This window comes from Pseudopipra pipra, chromosome 3, assembly GCF_036250125.1.
Source record: "Pseudopipra pipra isolate bDixPip1 chromosome 3, bDixPip1.hap1, whole genome shotgun sequence".
Taxonomy (NCBI): Eukaryota; Metazoa; Chordata; class Aves; order Passeriformes; family Pipridae; genus Pseudopipra; species Pseudopipra pipra.
This window is the reverse complement of record NC_087551.1, coordinates 37,625,793-37,647,910: the sequence shown is the minus strand read 5'-3', so window position 1 is coordinate 37,647,910 and position 22,118 is coordinate 37,625,793. Positions and strand designations below refer to the sequence as shown.

The following is a 22,118-nucleotide window of genomic DNA, read 5'->3' as shown; positions in this document are numbered from 1 at the left end:
GCAGGGGAGAAATGTAATTTAGTCAGTAGTACTAATGCTATTGCTAATGTTATTCAAGTGGTCTTAAATACTTCATAAGCTTTCATATATTTCATGAGAAATGAGTTCCATTTGTCTTCCATGAAGTGTTACTACTCATATGAGGCACAACAAAAAGAAATGCTTTGTTATTGTATCATCAGGTGAAAGGCAAAGCTGGAAACAGAACCCTGACCCCTAGTTCTAGTCCAGCATCTGTTTTACCTAACCAGTCTAGAACCATTGCACCGATGGTTTTAATAATCTAATTAATTCTTTTCTAGCTTGTCATGCAAGTAAAAAGCAGAAACACTTAAAAAAACCCAGACATCTGCTTTGCAATGCTTCATGTTTGCACTATTTTGTATTTGGACCAGACCCTGCTCATCAAACATGCATGAATATTAATGGAAATGCTGCAAAAAGGATTTTACCTTTACTTTACAGTTGCATAAAAGGATAAACCACAATGCAATATTTGCATTTCCGAAAGCGTGTGTGTGTGTGGCTTACTGGAAGTGTGTCAGCTCAAAATACTAAATATATATGTATCTGAGTTCACGGAAGTAAAAAAGTACAAGAAGCAGGAATACAAGGTCCCCAGTCCTGTACTATAAAAACTACCTCTGAAACTCCCAAGGACTTTCTAGGTCACTTCTGCAACAGTACTTTTAACATATTATCTGTTATGCACAATTTACATGGAATGAAAAAATGCATTGGCTGTAAATTTTCATCTGGCCAACATATGCTTATATATGTGTAAAACAAACCTTAAAAGCCAGCTTGGAAGTAATAATCCAAAACTGGAGAGCTTGCAGATGTCTGGGACTTCCCTGCTTTTGCTGTGTTTAGTAATTTGAAATGTTTCAGCACATCAGAGCATCGAGTGTCACTCACATGTTAGAGCTGAAGAATCTCTAGCAGACTAAATAAAGTGTCAAAGTTACTGCTACTCTCTAAGCTTGTGTAGAAATACAAACCACAAACCATGACTCCCAGGTGTAACTGCACCATCAAAAATATCAGGGCTTTTGCAGTGAGTTTTTTAAGGCATTCAAGAGACCTATTTCATTTCATATTTGTTCATTGACTTATATATTGCTTTCATTCCTTTTCTCGAATCTGTATCTTCTGTTAGCGTGCCTTTCAAGTCACAGGCTCTTTCCTATCTTTCCTGACAAGCAGAGAGTGAGCAGAAAAGTCAAGCTTTTGTCCATACTAAATACATTTATTTTAGGAACCAGATAATGCTGGGGGTTTGCCGCCTGTTTTGGACTTTGTAAAACTTACTATTTCAATGGGAATCGTATACAGCCAAACCACATGCCTCTGAAAACAAAACAAAAAAAACCATCCTAAAAACTCTGGCTACCTGGCTTCAGTTTTTTAATTGGCATTTTTACAATATTCTTCTGGCATTTCTTTTCTTACATGTTTTTTTTGGTATTCTTTAGCCTTAAAAGCCAAGTGATGAAAGCCAAGTGATTATTCACTGTATAACCACAGTGCATATCTATAGAGCAAGGGAGAGTTTGCAGACAGAAGAAATCTTTCATCTGTTCTGAACCACTTGGCATTAAAACAAAGCTTTTACATAGATCTAGGCCTGTTAATAATGCAATATGTAAGTAAAAAAAATGCACAAGCATAATGGCAACAGTTTAGAACTAGGGCTTTATCTTGCAGAACTTGTAATCCTAGTTACATCATCTAGTCCTTATTAGGATGTGAACTTTAAATCATAGCAGGTTAAATGGAAAAGTTGCACTTTTCTCTGGACTGAGAAAAGTGCTTGGCTCAGACATGGTTCACTGAAGCAAGCCCAAGTTGGGCAGCAGAGTGTGGACCCAAGCGGACAATCCTGGGAGGTGATGACATGCTGTCAGAACATCTGTACTGCAGCTGGAAGTTGGCTGCAGGCTGTTCCATGATATGTGAGCTCTAGTATACCTGATATGTGTACAAATAGCTGCACTAGCTGCAGGTGTGATTCATCTCACCTAAATGATGTATTTGAAAATTAAGCACCTAAGACCAATAAGATTAATCATTCTCCAAAAGTGTTTATTATTATTGGCTGGCACATAAGGTGACTTAAATAATTAACTTTTATATGTCTAAGTTCGGTGAGATGAACATCTTGGCTCTACAAACCTGTGTGGGACTGTGGTACATGCTCAGGTGGCAGATCCATATTGATGCCTCTGTGGCACTTGTTTCTTGCTAAGTAAATTAAAATAAGTGCTGATACATATTTGTACCTGCTGACATCGTACCTCCCTTGGCTGCATAGACACAGCTCATAGGGCAGCTTGAACCATAAACACTAGCACTGTAAGACCAGTAGAAGACCAGTAACACCAGGTTTTGCAACAATAACCTGTGAAATTCAGTTGCAATATACACGAGGTTTTTTCAAGGAATAGCCTTGCATAAGAGTTCATACTTATGGTGCAGCTTCTTGTTAGTGAGACAAAGCGAAGTGAAAGTGATTACGAACGCACTGTTATCATTTTCCAGAGTCCAACATACAAACCAATAAATAGTGCTAGGAAATACGGTTTTTAAAATTATCGCTTGGTCATTTCAGCTGTTGTTACAGAAGAGCAATGCACTTTATAGCAGAGTCCAATACTACTTGTGGGGTGATAATATAAAGAGCAAAGTGAAAAATGAAGCCAGTAGAATAAAAGAGTGAGCTAATGTAAATGTGCACATGATAGCACCCCTTGAAACCTGTTTCATGGAAGAAATTCAATTTTAACAATGCTAAAATTAATTACTTGCCCAACCCCATACTGGTCAGAGTGTTATGCCAGTCTTAAGCAGCTCTATCCTGCTTCAACTGCAAACACAGACAAGTTTAAGGGCATATCTATAAGGAAGAAATGGTAAAGGATAGGTAACTTAGCTCAAAGGAATTAAAAATACCAAAAGAAAACAGCTTCAGGGACTCATTTTCCTTTTTTTTTTCCCTGTTAAATGGCTGGACTTTATCTGGACCAAAATCAGAGTCAGAAACAAAGTCTCATGTGTGCCAGAGTCTCTTTAAGTGCAACTAAGGCCATTTTAGATCTACTGTGTTTTCTTTGGGCTATTCTGAACCATCATTTTACTTGGGGACAGTTTGCCTTTGCATGAGACTACCAGGAAGAGTGACTGGCAGCCTGGTACAGGCAAGAAAGAAGACCTATCACCTTTTGCTGTTTGTGTTCTGGAGTAGTTCTGGGTTATTTATTATGAGCTCTCATAATTCCATCGTCACAATTTTAAAACTTGCATGGAATTTCATAGACTTAAGATAGTTCCTGAGGTAAAGATTGAAAATTATTGATTTTCCAAATGAACTGCCATTCCTGCGATGAACTTGCTGTAGCTGTTCTTTGCACCCGTACAAACATGCATATAATTAATTTGTACAGGTCTGATAATATCCAATAATTGAGACTACTATGATTATGTGGTAAGAAGAGGAGAGTTGGGAGAGCCAACTTCTGAATAATAAGCAATTCTACTATAATCCATATCCAGTGCTTTCCACACTATCAGTACAGGAGATAGGAAAGGAAATGCTTTTCATTCAGTTAATGCTGCTGTAGACTTACTAATGCAATTACTCATTAATTTAATCTTGAATTTTCCTGCTTATCATCTAATACAATTTCTATCTTCTCTGCTTTCGTATTTCAGTCCACTCGGTCATCACATCTTATTTTAAAATTTTATTGTACATCTTTTTGAGTTTAAACATTGAAGACAACAAAATTAGCTGGTACTGAAAGCAATGGTTCCCCATTTGGGGTTTCTGTGTGTTGTCATTATGTTATGTAACATGAAGCTTCCTTATGAGTTGTTGCAAGAGAACAAAAACATAGCTTTCTGTTCTTAATCTTCCCATTCTGAGGATGTATGCTAACACCTTTTATGAACCTTAAACCACTGTTATTAAGTGGGAAATGAGAATATAGCCTGGTGTCATACAAGCTTAGGTGACACAGACTGGAAAAATGGATCAACAGGAAGCACTGCATAACAAGGATTCATCTGGAAGCAATATATCAAATATACCACAAGTCTGACCAAGATACAGTCCCTGACCCACCACTGGGTACCTTGATAAACAAGGGAGATGTTTTCTTGGAGAATTGCTGTTGGAATTAGCAAAAATGTATCCTCAAACTATCTCTTCCTTTTCTAGGAATAGTTGCTGCTTTTCTCTGCCAAACTATTTTCTTTATTCTAGTCAAAACCACGCCTGTTGCAGTTGAGCAGGAGTATCCAGAAGCTTTTGTGCTCTTCCCAGTGGATATCATAGAACTTCAAGAAGTGGATTACTTGTGTTAGGTAGCATATCATGACACACCACTTTTTCCTTTTCTGCTATTTCATGAAGAGATATTTACATGCATTATTTTTAGTAACTTTGCTTAATACCAATTAGTTGTCTTCCCTATATGTTTCAAAAATGTTGCTCAGCTGATTTTCCAAGTGTGTGTGAAGTCTATGGCCTTCATCTGTTTTGTTTTGGTTTTATTTGGAAAATGACTTGGATATTCTCAAAATATGCCTGAGTGATATCAATCCTTTAGATTGCCACAAAAAGTATAAAATATAATTTCTCCTTTCCTGTCAACTACAGAATCTCCACAAAGCAAAGGCTCTGTGCTCAGCAATTCAAGAAAGCCTTGGCCAATCAGCTTTGGGTGAAGTAATAGAAAAGTGGATTGGGAAATCAACAGCTAAAGACCAATATACAGAAAGTGATCAAGGTGGTCTACAGAAAAGTGAGTTTAACAAATAGACTGAAATTCATTATTTGACCAGAGTACCAATTTGCATTTTATGGTATAGCACAGCAACATGGCATCAGCATTTTTAAAGATATTGTAAAGATGAAAATGTGGAAAAGAATCACAAATATTATATTGACATCTGAAGGAAAGTGCTGCAGTAGGATGCAGAGAGTTCAGTTTGCTTTAATTAACAGCAGAAAAAAAATAGAGTAGTAGTCCAGGTACAAAGGCCCCTACTACGAGACAATACCAACTATTACTCTGAATTAGTGAAAATATTCCAAGAACTGCTGAATGGAAGGAAGATGAAGCCACACAAAGTCATAAATTTTAACAGTGTGAGCAATTAACCTGTGGAACAAACATGATGGATTCACCATCTTTTTGTGTCTGAAGATTAAAACTTGACACCTTACCACGAGTTATACTTTAGAGCAAAATTTTGGGGCTCAATATTGTGATAAATATCTGTAACATAAATGGTCTGTAACATAAAGGACATGGAAGTAGAAGATCTCAAGGTCTCTTCTTTCACATGAGATAGCATGAAATAATCTCACATGCTGGGTTATTTAGTGATCCTGGTTTGTGACTAAGGACCACTCAGCAAGTAGGATTTTGTGATGTAATGGGGGGTTGTGACATCAACAGTTTGCTACAGCATTTTCCAGCTTGAGATGCTAAACCATTATTATCTAGTTACGTTTATTAGGTAATGCTTGGTATACCTGTCATAGAGCTTCATGTCGTATGAAGTCATGTGGGAGTTTAAGATTTAAGGAATAAAGCAAGGCTTGGACATGGCTGTAAGAAGAGCTCTCCCTCTTACCTTGTCCCTTGTTAATAAAGGATGTCTGAAAAGAAGGACCGTGTTAAGGAGGGTTGCTCTGCTCTTAAATCACTGGATTTCAAGAATGCATTGGAGCAGTTCCAGAAACTAGTTGAAAAAATGATAATCCAGAAGACAAAGGAGAGATCAGGCTTATATACTGAAGATGATGGTAAGACATATTCTTTCTGATGGAAAAGTATAATTTTCATATGGAGAGAATGTGTTGTAGAGAGAAAACTGTAAGAAAGATCTCAAATTAATGTTCTAACTGTAATTGTGTGATTTTTACAGGACATAGGTAGATTGCACTATGAGAGTGCTTTTCTAATCCTGTTAGGACTTCTGGCAAAATTATAAGGCCATGGTGATCACTCCCAAAATATAATTGGTGGAGTTAGAACATATAGCATGATGTGTTGTTTCTGTAAAAGCACAAACCTGATGAATTATGTAAACCCAGTTGCTAAATGTAAATAATGGGGGCAAAGTTTTGCTTTTCTCAATGCAAATGGCTACTGCTGCATGAAAGGATAAACTTTATCCCTCCATTCACATTCAGAGAAACAAATCGGAATCATGGTTTGAAAGTAAGGGAAGAAAGAAGAGGTGAGAAGTTTTTACCTATTTTTTTATCTTTTTCCCATCATGCATTGCAAGTTAGGTAGTTTTTAAAAGACCAAACATTGACTGATTTTTTTTTTTCCCAAATGCTTTAGTGAATACAATGTGAGGATCTAGAACTTGCGTGCTATTGATATTGAAAGGAGAAATAAAACCAGAGGTAGGGTGGATAAGGAAGGAATCTGTAGCTTGCCAGTTTTAAACTGTGGATATTGTTCCTCCCATACAGATGAGATAGACTATGATAAGTTCTATAAAACCACACGAGCACTTTTTGGTTCAGCAGTTAAGGACCACAATATTCAGGCTTTTTTCAGGAAGACTATCAACAACCTTGACATGCCAGACTGGTTAGAGGTAAGGATTTCTGAAATTTTATTAAATATAAAAAACCTGTTGATTATGTGTTGTTCATGAGTCTGTTGTTCACGAGCTCCATGGCATAAAGAGGCACACTCATGTTGTTATTTACCCTAGCTGCCCGGAGCCTGGGTGTGTCCAAGTCTTCTAAAATACTTCTGTGATATGCATTGTCCTCAGGCTTCCTGGCAAAATGCAAAAATCCCTTATGACTACAGTATGTGATTTGTGCTCTGAGGATAAGTCTATCTTTAGCTAAACCATCAGAAATGCTTCATCTCTTCTCTTTCCTCTTTTTTCTCTTACCTTTACTTCCTATCCTTCACCTATTTACAGGCATCAATCCAGCCTTCACTTTAAATATGAAGCATTAGAGGTATGGCTGCATTTTAATAGAGAGTTTTTTAGTCAGAGAATTTTGTATGCATTATTTAATTCTGTAGATGAGTGAGAACCATGTAGTCATTTTTTCTGTCTCTAATGATGGTAAATAGAAAATTTTTTTAAAAAGCATGTAAGAACGAGGTAACTATGCAACAATAGATTTGGTTTACCCTCCTTGCTTCTGGCTGCACATAGCTTAAGGATTTTCTCTGCCAGAGTTGCAACTGCAGTCCATGTTTAATATCGCTTCATGGATTTTAATCTACCCATTTGTAAGTTACTTCTGCATCCACCTAAAAAGGATATCCAGTTTTTAAATTTGTGAAAAAGAGCTTTGTCTTGCTTTTTTTTTAAACATGGTGTTCTTTTGTATTTGCATGTTATGCGAAATGAACACTTCTTCTAGAAATGTGTCTTTTATTAAGATATTTCCCATGGATAGTGTTTCAAGCAACTGTTCTATAAAAATGACTGATTCTTAGATTGTTAGAGCCAATCTGTATTAAAAGCATCCATCATCATATATTACAAGATTTTGTTTGTTTTTTTCTGACCTGAAGACAGAATTGTGCAGATGGGACATAACTTCCAGCACGCAGTGACTTTCCTATGATAGCATAGGTGGCATTTCATATGTGGCAAGCACTTACTGAACTTAAAGCCTTATAGCAAGGTATTGGCAAGTGAAGTAGAGTGAACAATAAATTCATCAGCATATTTATATTTTACGTTACTCTGGAACACCACAGTAGTATTTGAACTTTGAAGATACTCAGCACCTGTTCTTTACATGTTATCAACAATTGCTGTCGAGTAATTTCCTAATATCAACTTAAAAACACTGTGTTCAGCCCTTTCTATTTAATAAGGTTATGTATGGGAACATTTCTGGTTAATACCTCTCGTAGCATTGTTTTTACTTACAATGTCACATTACTCATCGACTTTGCTTATGTCAGGCATTAAAGATTTCCTTCAGGGAGGGCCTGGGGCAAATCTGGAAAATAGCTGACAGTCTGAAGGACTGACAGTCCTTCGTTTAGGGGAGCAGAACAGTAGCAAATTATGTTAAGTCTCATTGATTTATAGGAGAACTATAGGAAGCTCTTTTCGTTTACTGGAGTATCTTTAACTTCAAAACCTTACTTGAGTTTCTCGTGCAGTCATACTAGTTACCTGAGCTACATAATTAACCAAGCAAGCACAATAAGGGGTGTAATAAAAGATGCAAAGCCCCATTAGTTTCCTTATGAAATCTGTGGGGGAATTGCCTGGGATAAAATTCCCCAGAACCCTTTTTATGAGCATTCCTCAAATTTTACCAAGTGTGAGCTGACTGATGACAGTCTTTTAAAATTCCTTGTGCATAACCTTTCTTGAAAAAAGCAGACCATGGTAAACAATCAATATTCAGCATCTCAGAGCATGTGTTTCATGTAGAAGATGGATATCAGTGAGACTGTATTGAATGCTATAGGGAATGAAACAGAAATATTTGTTATTTCTCTGTTCAAAAGAATCCTGATTAAAGTGTTATTTTTTCCTTTATTTTCTCTTGTGGGGAGAAATATTTAACATAAAGTAACTGAAAATTCATCCACGACAGAAATGCTAATTCAGTTATAAAACAGACAAAGATCAGACTATTTGAATCAGACTCAGTGTTGCATTTATTTCTTTAACTTGACACAGCCTTATCCAGCACAATTTGAAATGTAATATTGCATTGAAAAACTGCAGTGAGTTTTTTTTGGTTTTTGTTTTCTTTTTGTTTAGTGAGAATACTAATGGTCTGTATTACAAGCTGTCTATACATTACAGAACATAAATCTAAGCTCCTTTCAGGAAAAAAAAAAGGATCAGATTTGGTAGTCTTGGTAGAGAGAAAGATGAAAACTTCATTAAGAAAGCTGCTGACTCCAGGAATTCTCCAGAGTTAGCTTACACAGAAACAGAATAATTCTTTATTGATCATTTGATTGTTGTCTAAGCCCAATTTACATTAACTGTAACTTCAGCATCAGCTTTTGATCTCTTGTAATTGTGATAACATCCTATCTGTAATTATTGGATCAAAACAGATCCTTCTAGGGTCATTTGAATGGGTTCTAATAAAATAAAATGGGATCCATTTGTATTCTACATATTATGTGGTGGTGGTCTTTTTAAATTTTGTTTCTCTGACAGACTCTACAGTTTCAAAATGCTTCAGATAATCCTGTAGAGTTACTAACGTCAGGAATGAACCCAGTGTTCTAAGTGACTAGCTATGCCAGACACTTATAAGTGTAGCTGTAGTACAGCTCTAAATTCTCCTCATCTCTTTTGCACCTCTTGACAATCAAAGATGTATACATTTACTTACTGATAAAAGTGCTTGTAGACCCTTTTTTTCTTCCATCCATATCTGTAGCTCTTCTTCTTTTTTTTATTTTTCAGTTGATTCTATATAACACTTGACCAGCCTAAATCCCACTTTCTTTTCTCATACTCCTTAGTCTTTTCATTCCTTTTAAGTGAAGCCTTTTTTTTCTGAAAAAGAAAAAATAACAAAACCCACAAAGCAAACAAAAACAAACACCCCACCAAAAAGAACCCAAACAACCAAAAAAACCCCGAAGAGACACAAAAGCAGACCACCTGCAAATTCACTCTGTTACATGATTGAAAACTCTTGGAATGATTATTGGCCTTTTAAGACTGGAAACTATTCTAGTTATCCTAGTTTAGACCAGCTGTTGTTTGAAAGAGACAGTGAGAGAGCCAGAAAGGCCTTCCTTACCTGATGCATTTGTTCAATGTTCATCAACCTACAAGTTATATTAGACAAATCATATTTATAAACTTCAGCTTGGACATACCTTTAATTGCCCCCTGTGAACAATGTAAGTAGTCTTGACCTTGCCTCAGCTTCCTTTATATCACTTAATTTTTCGAATCTATCATTAATAACAGTTAGTTTCTGTAACATCCTAAATAACCCTCATGGTTTCTGCTGTCTGTGCTCCAGTTTCCTAATTATTTTTTTCTAAAAGTACGTTATTTCAACTCTGTTCTTCTGAGTTCTCCTTCTACTTTTGGCACTGCTGAGCACACTGTCAGTCTTGAAAGTCAAGTAAGAGGGATACACTTCACGTTGTTCCTTTGATATTCCTCTTTTATCATCTCTGTCTCTCTCTCTCTCTCCCTGCCCCCCTTTCTCAGAACTCTGTCCCTGACCCTTTGTTCCTCTCTTCCTACTCTCACAGATCTATTTTTTTCCAAATTTACCTCTCCATATCTGGCCTCTCTTTAGCTTGAAAAAAATCTTCCAAATATATTTCCATGACCTAAAAGATCATGATCTCGTGTGAGTGTTCCTATTTCTTTAACTTACTGATGTTTCTCTCTTTCAAGTACCTTCATGTTCAGGGTTTTGTAAGTTTTCAGTAGTCTCCACAACAGTACACCCATGCTCAAAGGACAGTTTTTTATTAAAAAAAAAAAAGGTAATCTGAAATCTGCTCATTAGATAAATTAGGGTCTACCCTTACTTATTTGCTGGCTTCACAATTTAAAAGACTTATCTTGGACAGTCTAACAGCTATCATTTATCAATGCCTTGGGAAACTAAATTCTGCATCTCTTTCCCAAATGTAGCTGGCTCTTAGACGTCTGTATTTTTTCAGTGATAATCATCTGATGTTTAAATTGCATTTTGCTTCACCTTTTATGCTCTTTGTCAACCTCTGATAGACATTATGGGCTGTTTCCATGTTGGAGTGAGCAGAAGCCATTTATGCAGCTATAAAGGATTTCTAAGATGCCCTTTCTTTGGGCAGTGTTCCACATGCTGGGAAGGAGCAAAAGATCAGATGTGCACCATCTCATGTCTACAGGAAGCAAGACAGGACACACCTCAGTGTGCACTGAAAACTTTCGCTGCTGCTGGTTTTAGGGCAGCTGCTGGCCTAGCCCAACCACTGCACTTGGCATCCTGTCAGGACTCAGGAGGGACCTGATACTGGTCTATCCTTAAAGAAAAAGTCCTCCCACCCAAACCTTAGTCCCCAAAAAGTTGATGGGTCTGTTCTCCTCTGCCTGGGAAATGGGTACATACACTTAAGAAAGCAAAATGTCACTCCTTTCAGTAAGGATAAGAGAAAAGATCCATGGAAGTACAGGACAACTGGCCTCTATGTTTGGATACAGGATGGAAAGACACAGTGATAGTACAAGAAACTAGAAAGAGAAATGCAAGAGGCTGTAATACATAATATATTGACTGGTGATGTCTGATAATAATCGTGTATATGGTAAGGAGGGACCTGTGAAGTGAAAGATGAAGAGTAATGTTGTGTGAGAATATCTTTTTGAAAGATGTACATCTGAATCTCTTGAAGAAGGAAAATGGAAATTCTATTGTATAACATGGAAAATATTGAACTAGAATAAAGTGCTAAGTTTTGTCTTGCATCCAAAGGGGCATTGCTTTCAGAACTCATGAAAGATAGTGAATATATACAATGTCCATATATGAGAAAAGAGTTTAAAGTCTGTACCGCTGAGTGGGGCTGAACTAATTTCCTAAGGAAATTACTAAACTATTTTTGGGTACAGAGCTTGAGGTTTGGAGAGCATTTCAGCTGAAAATTTCACAGAGCAGAAATGAGCTCCTACCTGAATATCTGTGTAGGGATCTCCATCATGTTCGGCACAAATGGAACATTGTCAGACTTAGGGAGATGGCCAAAGAAAGAATTTTTTAAAATGGACTTTATATTCAGGAGTTTTTTCCAGCAAATGAGAATTTAAATAACTTTATGGAAAAGCTCTTCTTCTATGAAGGCTAAACCACTATGCTACTTTGAATATCTCAGTTTATAAATACAGAGGAGTCTGTTTTGTCTGCCTTTTGCTGTTTGTTTTTTTTTTTTCTAGTTGAGGGCCTAGCTGAAGAAGCACAAGTAGGTAGAACTGTAAAAAGAAAATTGAAGATTATTATTTACAAACAATCATTACAAGGCAAAGCTGTACTAACAGCTTTGTCAAATAGAGGGGTTGTATTCCTAGAAGTCCTATGTATTCTTGCTTCTTTACAAACACTGAAGAAAGATTGTGCCTGAGTAGCAGATCTCAGCAATCTAAAGCCATATTTAGAGCTAATGGTTAAAGGAAACAACACGAAGAAACTTACTCAAAGAACATTAGATTAAAATGTGAGATAACTACTTGACTTCATACATATAAGCATATCTTCCAGAAATAATTTTGCAATAAATTACTTGGTTTGCTTTTTTTTTTTTTTTTGTTTAGATTTTTGGCTGTTTCACAGGAGAAAGTGATGGCCTGCCTTCCCAGTCAAAAGAAAGCATGGTTTTCCTTGTATCTGAAAAAAAGCAGATTACTGATTCAGGTGACGTACTTCATCTTGTATCAAAATCTATTTCTTTTTAATGCAATGTGTTGCACACTTTCTTGTGATAAGTTCACATGGCTGTCTTTGCTTGTTCAAGATTCTACTTACGTGTTCCAAAATATATGGGTTTTTACGAAACTCATTGCATCTGAACACTCCACTGCTGCTTTTGCCAGTTCTCATATTCCTAAATATTGAATTTTTCTGACTCAGACTGTAATTTATGCAATTACTCTCTGTATTTCTGTATTTTTTTAAATAATGTAAGAAGAACTAGCACATCCATAATCCATTAATGATATTTCAAAATGCAACATAAGTTTAATTAAGTCAAATATAGGATAATCTATGATATAAAGCATCACTGCCTTGGACTTGGTATCAAAATTCATTTCAGGAAGAGAAAATGTTCCTGCTATTATAGTTCTATTTTTTTAGATTTCCCACGTCTGTAAGATTAAGTGAAATATTTTGTCATCGACAGTTGTCAAGAGAAAAGATGTGATTAAGGGTATAGTGAAGGTATCCCATCTGGATTTCACAATAACAGCCTCCCAGAAAGGAGTGATAACTATTTTTAACAACCAGGTAATTCTGATTCAAACTGTTTTATTATTTCATTAGGCATTACATATGGGAACTGAGAGGACTGTCATGTAGCATGCAAATTAACCTCTAAAAAAGCTAGATATCTTTCTTATCAAAATTAAGTTCTGCTATATTTTCAAGTACAGTAAGAAATATACATTGTTCTTTTCAATTATAAACCTACTGAACAGTCCACATAAGTTGATATAAGGTAGAGATGGTTAATAAAAGACATTCTTTGCAGAAATTCATTTAATAGAAAATAATCTGCATTTCTTTTTAGGAAAGGTTCCCTTGAAACAAAATATGCTCTTGGAATTAACTTTTAGATATAGAGTGGAAATCAGGGAATTAACTGTATTCTACAGCTACTGAAATTATCTAGAATGGACATAAACATTCATCAGTTTGCAAATAAGATTTATCCAATACTGCAACATCTAAAAGCTTAAAAGTCATGAGATGACAGTCTGAGTGATGCTGATTCACAGTTAGTCCCCTAATCAGTAAACTGTAAAGAAAACTGTACCATTTTAAGTAGAAATTCACGCTCAAGATGCTGTTAAAGTAGAATTCGTGAATTAATCTCCCAGATGATTATATTACTATTGAGAAGTAATTTAGCACTTGTAGATTCTATGAGGTACATCACACATCTATGCTCATTGGTGGTTTATCCTTGCACAATTTTAATGCAACCAGTTTTTGGAAAATTATTTCAGACAATGCAGTAAAGCTTTAAAGCAGCACTAATGCTTTCCAGGGGTTTTAGCTAGTTAGTGCATAATGCTTATGTCAGTAGAGTGTAAACAAAGAAAGGACTCCTGTGGATGATTCAATAACAAAGTGGTACTGCAGTTTTAGTAAATGCTGAAATAATTTATTTGAAAGCCTAGTTCTCTATCCTCCAGAGCATTATCCCTATTACGTACCTATGAAAAATCATTTCAGAAAGCATAAGATTAAAAGTAGCTTTCTTCCCCACCTGCTAGCTCCCCACGCTATTTTGAAGTTGAATTGCTGCCTCCTAATAGGTTGGACTGATGTCATCTGACATCAGTGACTGCAATGTAAATTATTTTACACAGTTGCTTAACACAGTGAAATAGGGACCTCCAATCCCACTTATAAAACTGTATGTTCTGAAAATGGCTAAGGCATTACAACACCAGACATTTACTCATGATAAGATCTCTGGTCACAGTTGATCTGAGCAAATGATTTTTTACTTCATTAGAATTGCTCTGATATATATTGAGGAAGCAAGAGGAAACTGTCTCTTTAGCACTGCAGTAATTTGAATCCTGTTCCTGGAAAATGACTTCACATGACAAAGGCAAATACAGAGTTGGCAACTCATTCTTCTCTCAAAGATCAAGGATTTAAAGCATAGTGATAAGAAATATGAAGATGGTTGCCCTAAAGATGCTGCTTGGTAGGACTCAAGATCTGGGTGAAGGGGCCAACATATGATTTGATGAGTAGTGCATAGACAAATAGACAAAGAGGCTTATTTTTGTATAATTGTTGCATTTGCAAGATTATTAACTTATGGTGTTCTTGGATGCACATATATCTCATGCAAATCAGCCTGCTCCATGTACATGAATGAATAATATTTGGTCAGATGTAATTAGTGAATCCAATATAATACAGATTTTTAACTGTGCCACTGCTGGAGCATTTAAATAGTAAGAAACGTGGAGGAAGAGAAAGGGATGTATTCTGTTCATTCACCCCAGTGTAAAGTGATGTTCAGTGCAAAGAAGTTTTCTCAGAAGATCAACACCATATTATTCACTTTGTTCTTTGGAAAGCAAATACAATTTCCTTCACAAGAATTTATTTAATGGTTGTGTTATATCCTCAGAGTCAGTTAAAAATCTAGATGAAAAGTTTTTATTTGATACTGAGTGGAAACAGAGAATAGTTAAAAACTTTGGGAAAAAACACTTATTTACAAATAAGACTAAGAACAACTAAAGAGGTTGCAAACCATATCACTGCCTGTCTATCCATTAAACTTCAGTTAAATAAAAATTAATCATATTTTTTATCAGCAAATGATTAGTGTCAGTCATGTTAGATGGCATTAAGAATGCTTAATTTAGCCTGTGTACATCAGGATAGCTTTCAAAATCATCTCCTATTTCACCAGTGACAGGCTTCCATCATCCATTACATAAATTGCTAGTGAATCTCATTATTGTCTAAAAGAGGACTTGGAGACTTTTGTTAACCCTGGTTGCTGTAATAAGAAATCCCATGTTCTCTTACACATCTGTTGGAAATGGAAGTGAAGGCAAAGAAATATTCATTTGTAGACCAGCAGGTTCTCAGTACTGGTAAGGCCACACCTCAAGTACTGTGTTCAGTTTTGGGCCCCTCACTACCAGAAGGAGATTGACAGGCTGGAGAGTGTCCAGAGAAGGGCGACGGAGCTGATGAAAGGACTAGAGCACAAGCCTTATGAGGAGCAGCTGAAGGAGCTGGGGTTGTTTAGCTCAGAGAAAAGGAGGTTCAGGGGGGACATTATCACTCCCTACAACTACCTGAAAAGATGTTGTAGCCAGTGGGGGTCAGTCTATTCTCCCAGGTAACAAGCAGTAGTACAAGAGGAAACAGCCTCAAGATAAGCCAGAAGAGGATTTGATTGGATATTAGGAAAAATTTCTTCAACAAAAGGGTTGTCAAGCACTGGAACTGCCCAGGGAAGTGGAAGAGTCACCAACCCTGGAGGTATTTATAAGATGTGTAGAAGTGGCAATTGAGGGCATGATTTAGTGGTGGACTTGGCACTGTTACGTTTACAGTTGGACTTGATCATCTTAAAGATCTTCCCCAACCTTAATGATTCTGTGATTTCATGATTCTATTTGAGGGCTAAGCATTGCTTTCTGCAACAAATGTGGACCTAATATGCTTCAACACCTGTATACAGCTCTACACCATCAGCCATTTCCTACTTCCTCTAGAATACAAGACATTCACCTTCCTCAGCTTCTCAGACACAGATACTGCCTTGATCAGCACAAAAGACCTGTAGGCATAGGCAGCCTTAAGGACACACTCTAGTTAATGTTACTGCAGATAAAGCCAAGTCTGATAACAGTGCATGAATATCCATCTCTTGATTAACAATACTTTTAAACTCTGCTCAAACGCTGTCCATGATGACACGGGCATCTCACGTCTATGGGAAGAAAGACTTTGATCCTAGCTTCTTGATTTATGAAATATGGAATTGGTGGGGATGGGAACAAGGTGTCACTGAATAGTTACTGATGAGGGGCAGGGGCAAGAGGAGGTGAAAAAGCAGCTGTGGATGTTTCAGAAGGGAAGAGGTTGAAACTGCTTTTGAAAACTGAGTACTAGTTTTGCTAAAGGAGTTGGAAGGTAACCCTGTCTCTACTGGATGATGGTGACAGGTATGCTGACCACCTTATGACTTTAAACTCTTCCAGTTTTGAGCCACATGCTACACTGTCCACCAATAGTTACATTTGGTGAAAGATGCCCATATGGGTAGTTGTGTTTGCAGCCTGAAGTGCTACCTCTGCCTGGTATTTTACTGGCATGTGGGTTGACATTAAGCATGGGTTTCTGTAAGACACATCCTGCTTCTTACAGGAGCTGAAGCTGTTCTAGCTGTCAACAAGCATTAAAAGCACAACTCCATCAGAAGACCTATACTCCCTTGTAAAAATGGGTATTTTTTACTTTTTTACTATTTATTTTTTCACTATTTTTTACTTTTTTACTTTTTTTTTTTTTTAATTTTGCTTACTCCAACATCTCAATTTAAAAAAACCCAAACCAACAAAGAAACTGTGAAATAACTGTGAAAGAAAAAGAAGTTTTAAGTTCCTCACTATATATAGGGGAACAGATAGCAGGCAGGTTAAAGATCTTTCTCAGATCTTAACCATGTACTCTTTCTATTGTTCTGATCTACCTGTGAAGAGGAGAGCTAACTTTGTTTAGACTTTTAATTTATTTGCTAACTTGTTATTGTGACAATATCTTTTTGGTTTTTTTCAGAGGAAGGTTCAGGCAACAATCAATATTGAAGTAAGTTCTTTTTTTCTCCTTCCTGTTAAATAATTTCAATTAAAAATCAGCAGGTACTAAATTGAAATAATTAGAAACTGAGCATTATTCTAATGCCATTTCTAACTTTGAGACTCCTGCATGATTTGCCATAGGTCAAATAGGTTCAATGTATTGCTTTCAGTTGTAGAAACAATTGAATAACTTGATTTCTTTTCTCTGATAAATGACACCTCAGATAAATGCTGCTTTTTCTATCGAACTGTCCTTTACCCATTACCTTGCCAGAATATTTTCTTTTAAAATCCAACACTTCTATTGTCACTGTAAAATTTAAATAAGTAACATAATGAGTTTGTTAACGAAAAACAGTTCTACATCTTTCTAGGTAGATGATTGGCTACACAGTAAATACATTAAAACTTCATTTATACCCTGGAAGTATCACTGCAGATTTTAGGTAATGAGCTTCCTTCAGATGACCTGTAGACAAAAGACATTAGTCTTAGCAAAGCAACATGTCCTAAAAGTTCGTGTAAGTATCTTGTGCCAGGAACAGTGCATTTTATTGACTATCTCTTATTATATAGTGGAATTTTTTAAATGCAGTAGAAGTATTCCAGATCAGAGGCCCTACTACTGTGAGCTATGAAATTTTCAGGTGGCCTAGTTAAAAATTACCCTCTTCTGCTTCATGCTCTGCCTTATCTTAGGGAATAGGCATTTTTATCCAATATTCTTATTTAAGGGCTTCCATTGAATGATCCCTTCCGTTGAATGGTGCCCTTGTTCAATTTAATTTCTTCTCATCTTTCCCTCTAACTATTGCATGAAAACAGAATTGAAAAGACTTCTCTTGGACTTCAGGTTCCTGTACTTTTTGGTGGTTATTAAAAGATTGTGATGCTTGCAGAACATAATATTCATGACAACTATGTTGTTCTTTAAATTGAAATTCTATATCTTTAAATGAAATAAAATTCTGGATTTTTTTGAGATAATAAATTCCACTTTCTAGACAGTTGAAATGTATGATGCTATTAAATTTATTACCTTGGGGATTCTTTGAGAGATTTATCTCTAGAATTTGGTCACAGCTTTTCTAATGTAAAGCATGCTTATTAAAACTGAAGCTTTGCATCTCAATATCTTTTATCTAAATACTTATTAAAAATCAAAGGACAATATCATATGTGAGTGTAAATCATCCCCCCACCGTAAAGATACGGTGAACTGTACTAGATTTTTCCTTGCAGGGTTTACATTTCTCTTTTTCTCATACGCAGAAAAAACAGTCCATTCTTTTCTCACTACAATTATTATGCCATTTTCAGTTGTTTTAACATCATCATCAATACTGGCATCAATAGCTTATTGATGAAGCAATTTATTTGTGTGCATCTTCATGCAAATAAAGTAAGGTACTGAATTCAGGACTTATTCAGAGATAAGTTATCAGACTCCAAACCTTCCATCCATTGATAACCAATGATGTATGTAGAGGGTGGCTAACAGATTGCAGCAATCCTTATGTTCCTATGCTTTCTTCTATTCAGTGTTCTCTTTCTTAAATTGTTTCAGAATAGAGATTTATTCAAGCAGAGTGACAGAGGTCTTGCCCTTAGGGTACTGAGCCAGAAAGACTGTAGAGCATATTAGGGCTAGAAATAAAATCCAGTGGACTGCAGCCATCAGAACTTTCCTAGCATCATGATGGTATAAATGGGACATGAACTATGGGTACAGATCAGTTACCGTTTTGTTACAGGGATGTTATGGAGAACAGGTCACCTCAAGAAAACCTGATTTTGTTTCTTGATGAGATATGTGACTGAGTGAAATGACTGGAGGCATAAATATAATACACTTAAAACTCTATATAGTATTTGACTTAGCACCATACAACTTTCTGGTTTAAAATGTGACCACTGGAAAAAACCCACAAGAGTGTATGGACTAACAGTCATCCAGCTGACACCTAAAAATAATAGTCACCATAGAATCATCAGTGAATGATGATGGGAATACTGATAGTGAACAAATCACTTCTCTCAAAGAATGGAAATGAAATGTCTTTTAAATATGATGTAGAAAATCATAAAATATGATGAGCCAAAGTGAAACAGAAACTATTGGAAATGAGGAAGTGAAGATAGAACCCTTGAGTAACAGGATGGAATAGGAAAAAATGGAAAGGTTGGTCTTGATCTGGTGCAGCTGCCTTGTTTGTCTGTCAAGTATGGTAGCACAAAGGAAAGAAATTCTTATAAGCTAAAGCTGAAACCTGTTAATTTGACTGCATCACCACACACTAACACAACAAAATAGTGGCTTAATTAAAATCAGCTTTTTCATACCAGTTAGTCATTGTTATCTGATATATTGTAAGGACCCCAAAAAGTTACAGTTAACAAACTCTTCCATAAGAATTACCAACCAATCCATAAGGCCTCTGCAGGACTGACATTTTCCACATTTATTATAGAAAACAGCACAAGAAATCCTTATAATATGTATTATCATTTGCCCACAGACCATTAGGAAGGAAAGAAGCTTTCTACTGCAACAGGGTGCTGACATCCTCTGTCAGGATTTTAAACCCTTTACACTAACAGCAAAATCAATATTGTGTGCAGGAATGGAAATAAAAGTAGAAGCATCAGCAGCTGCCTTCAGTCCTTTTGATTCCGAACTTACTTTGTGGGTGTAAACTGTATCTTTGGCAACACAGGTTTCTGTTTTAGCTGTTTATCAAGTACTTCCAAAGGAACAAAGCTTTTTAGAGTTTACAGATAGGTATATCACTTGAAGAACTGCAATAACAGAGCTATTTAAGTTTCTTTGTCATTTTAATCTAGAAAAGAAAGATATTTCAACCAGTGTTATTTTATAGATGTTCTGAATTACTTTAAAGTAATAGATAATTGTGTCATTGCAGATATAGCAAATGGAGCATATTCCATTTCAATCCCACTGTCATTTAGAAAGGTACATTACATTTTTTGGGGGGGGAGGGAAAGTCAAACAGCTATTAATATTTCAACAAAAAAACCCCACCAAAATTCTAGGTAGTGTAGTAGTGAATTTGAGTATAATCTTACACTTTGGAAAAGAAATTGTTTTACATTTGTACCTGTATAATTTGAGGTACACTTGTAAAATGGCTTTATATGAGCAGATGTATGTATTTGTAAATATTTGATCTACCTGTTGGGAGAATTAAAGTTATTTAACACAAATCACTTATTTTCATAAACATTCATTTCAGTAGGAGTTTCGCTATTATAGATGTAATTTTGACTGCCTTTAATTTTCTTTTTTTTCCAAACGAAATTGTATCCATGTAAAAATTTAATCTGCTTTGCTATGGATGTTTTAGCTTAAGTTTCTTCTGCTCCAAGTGCTTTTTCAGAGTGTCATTACAGTTCAACTAACAATATGTGTTGTATCCTCTCATGTGCAACATCTGTGCCTCTGAGGTAAGCCACTGATAACTGAGGTTGAGCCTGGTGCCTCTGTAACTATGTCTATGAGCTAGAACTAGAGTTCTTCATGTAGAATTAGAACTCTTAGTGGGGCTAGACCTAGCAGATGCTAGTGCAGGGTATATGGAAAAATGGTTTAAAATATGTACTTATATGATAGAAAATGTATAAATTTACAGAGAAAATCCTTCTGTAGGTTCTCTTTATTTTCATCAGGAGGCCGGTTGGATCACTGGATGTGATTTCCTACCTCAGCTGAAATATGTCGTGGCTGTAACTGAAAGTACAGTTATTATCTGGGACTATAAATCAGAAGAGAAGGTATTATGTCAGATGAGACAAATGCTACCATGAAGCCTGAAAATTGATCAGTCTTTGTTTTTGATATATATTTACATTCCTTTGGTCTAACAGGATGAAGGTTTTTAACTTTGTCTTTGTAGGAACTCAGTGAAACAATGGAATTTATACTAAAGAAGGAATACCCTTTCCACACCAAATGGGATTATTTAAGTGTCTTAAAAGTTTGGAAGAAAAAGAAAAAATTTATACTATGTTGCAAACAACCCCCCAAAGAATTTATTTTCCATGTGTATCTAATGCATATGTGTGCACCTGTATATCTAATATGTGTGCATTGGTATATAAATATATGTCGGAATCCATTAAGAATCCAGGGACAGGTTTTCCAAGGAGGTAACTTCCTGACTGAAAGAAAATATTTCTTCATGTCCTGTGTTTGTTCAAGACTTTCTAAGAACAAAACCATTTTGATATTGCTAGTGTATGTCCAAACTGTTAAAGTTTTCTTGAATGCCTTATTACAAAATACAATTTTTGCTGACCTATACCTTAGCATTTTCTGTCTGTTCCTGTGACTTTTCTCAGAAATTCTGAGTTGGCTGAGATGATGAGGACAAACAAAGTAAATATTTTTAGGATAAAATCAAGTCTTAGGACTTTTTTTTTTTTTTTTGTTCAATTGAGAGATTGCTTCCCAAACTCAGACAGGTCAATGTAAGTCCTTTTGTCAATCCAATTGGACTTCTGGGAGGAAGGCTCAGAAATTTATTCTTCAGATTCCCTCCAGTCATTACATCAGTGAGAGCTGCAAATGACCTGTTGCTGAATGGGAACATCTCTTTTTCAAGACCACAGAAATAATATATAGACGGTTCTGTGTCTGTGTTATGTCTCTTTCACATTTCTGTGCTACATAGACAGCATTGAAGCAGTTAATTCTTATGGCATGGGAACAGTTCCCAGGTTAGGCTGTCAAGGCTGATTTAATCAAATAACAGATGGAGTCAGAAAGTAGAACCAATAAACAGTATAATGCAGATGACCCCAAATCCTATTCCTGTGCCTTCTCAGTCTGGCAAAATACCACAGTGACTTGCAACTGTATTCATTCCCACTATCTCTGTGCTTCAAAAATTGAAACACCTGCCCACTTGACACTCCTAGGCTGTGTTGATAATTAGGACTCTGATATAATTTCTCCCTGTGTGAATTTGGCTATTTCCAATTTTCTTGTAGACAGCATCTCATTTTGAACAGGAAACTATATATAGTCTTAGCAAATA

General features: G+C 36.0%; 1 protein-coding gene across 1 annotated transcript in view; it reads left to right on the top strand.

Moving 5' to 3' along the window:
- Positions 1–22,118, top strand: part of WDR64 (WD repeat domain 64) — a 63,170-nt gene that overhangs the window by 2,125 nt on the left and 38,927 nt on the right. The window contains exons 2-8 of the mRNA XM_064648699.1: positions 4,661–4,805; positions 5,664–5,815; positions 6,497–6,624; positions 12,307–12,406; positions 12,894–12,997; positions 17,039–17,068; positions 20,749–20,853. Of these exons, the coding sequence (XP_064504769.1) occupies positions 5,665–5,815; positions 6,497–6,624; positions 12,307–12,406; positions 12,894–12,997; positions 17,039–17,068; positions 20,749–20,853 (618 nt within the window). The 5' untranslated portion in view covers positions 4,661–4,805; position 5,664. The remainder of the gene's footprint in view (positions 1–4,660; positions 4,806–5,663; positions 5,816–6,496; positions 6,625–12,306; positions 12,407–12,893; positions 12,998–17,038; positions 17,069–20,748; positions 20,854–22,118) is intronic.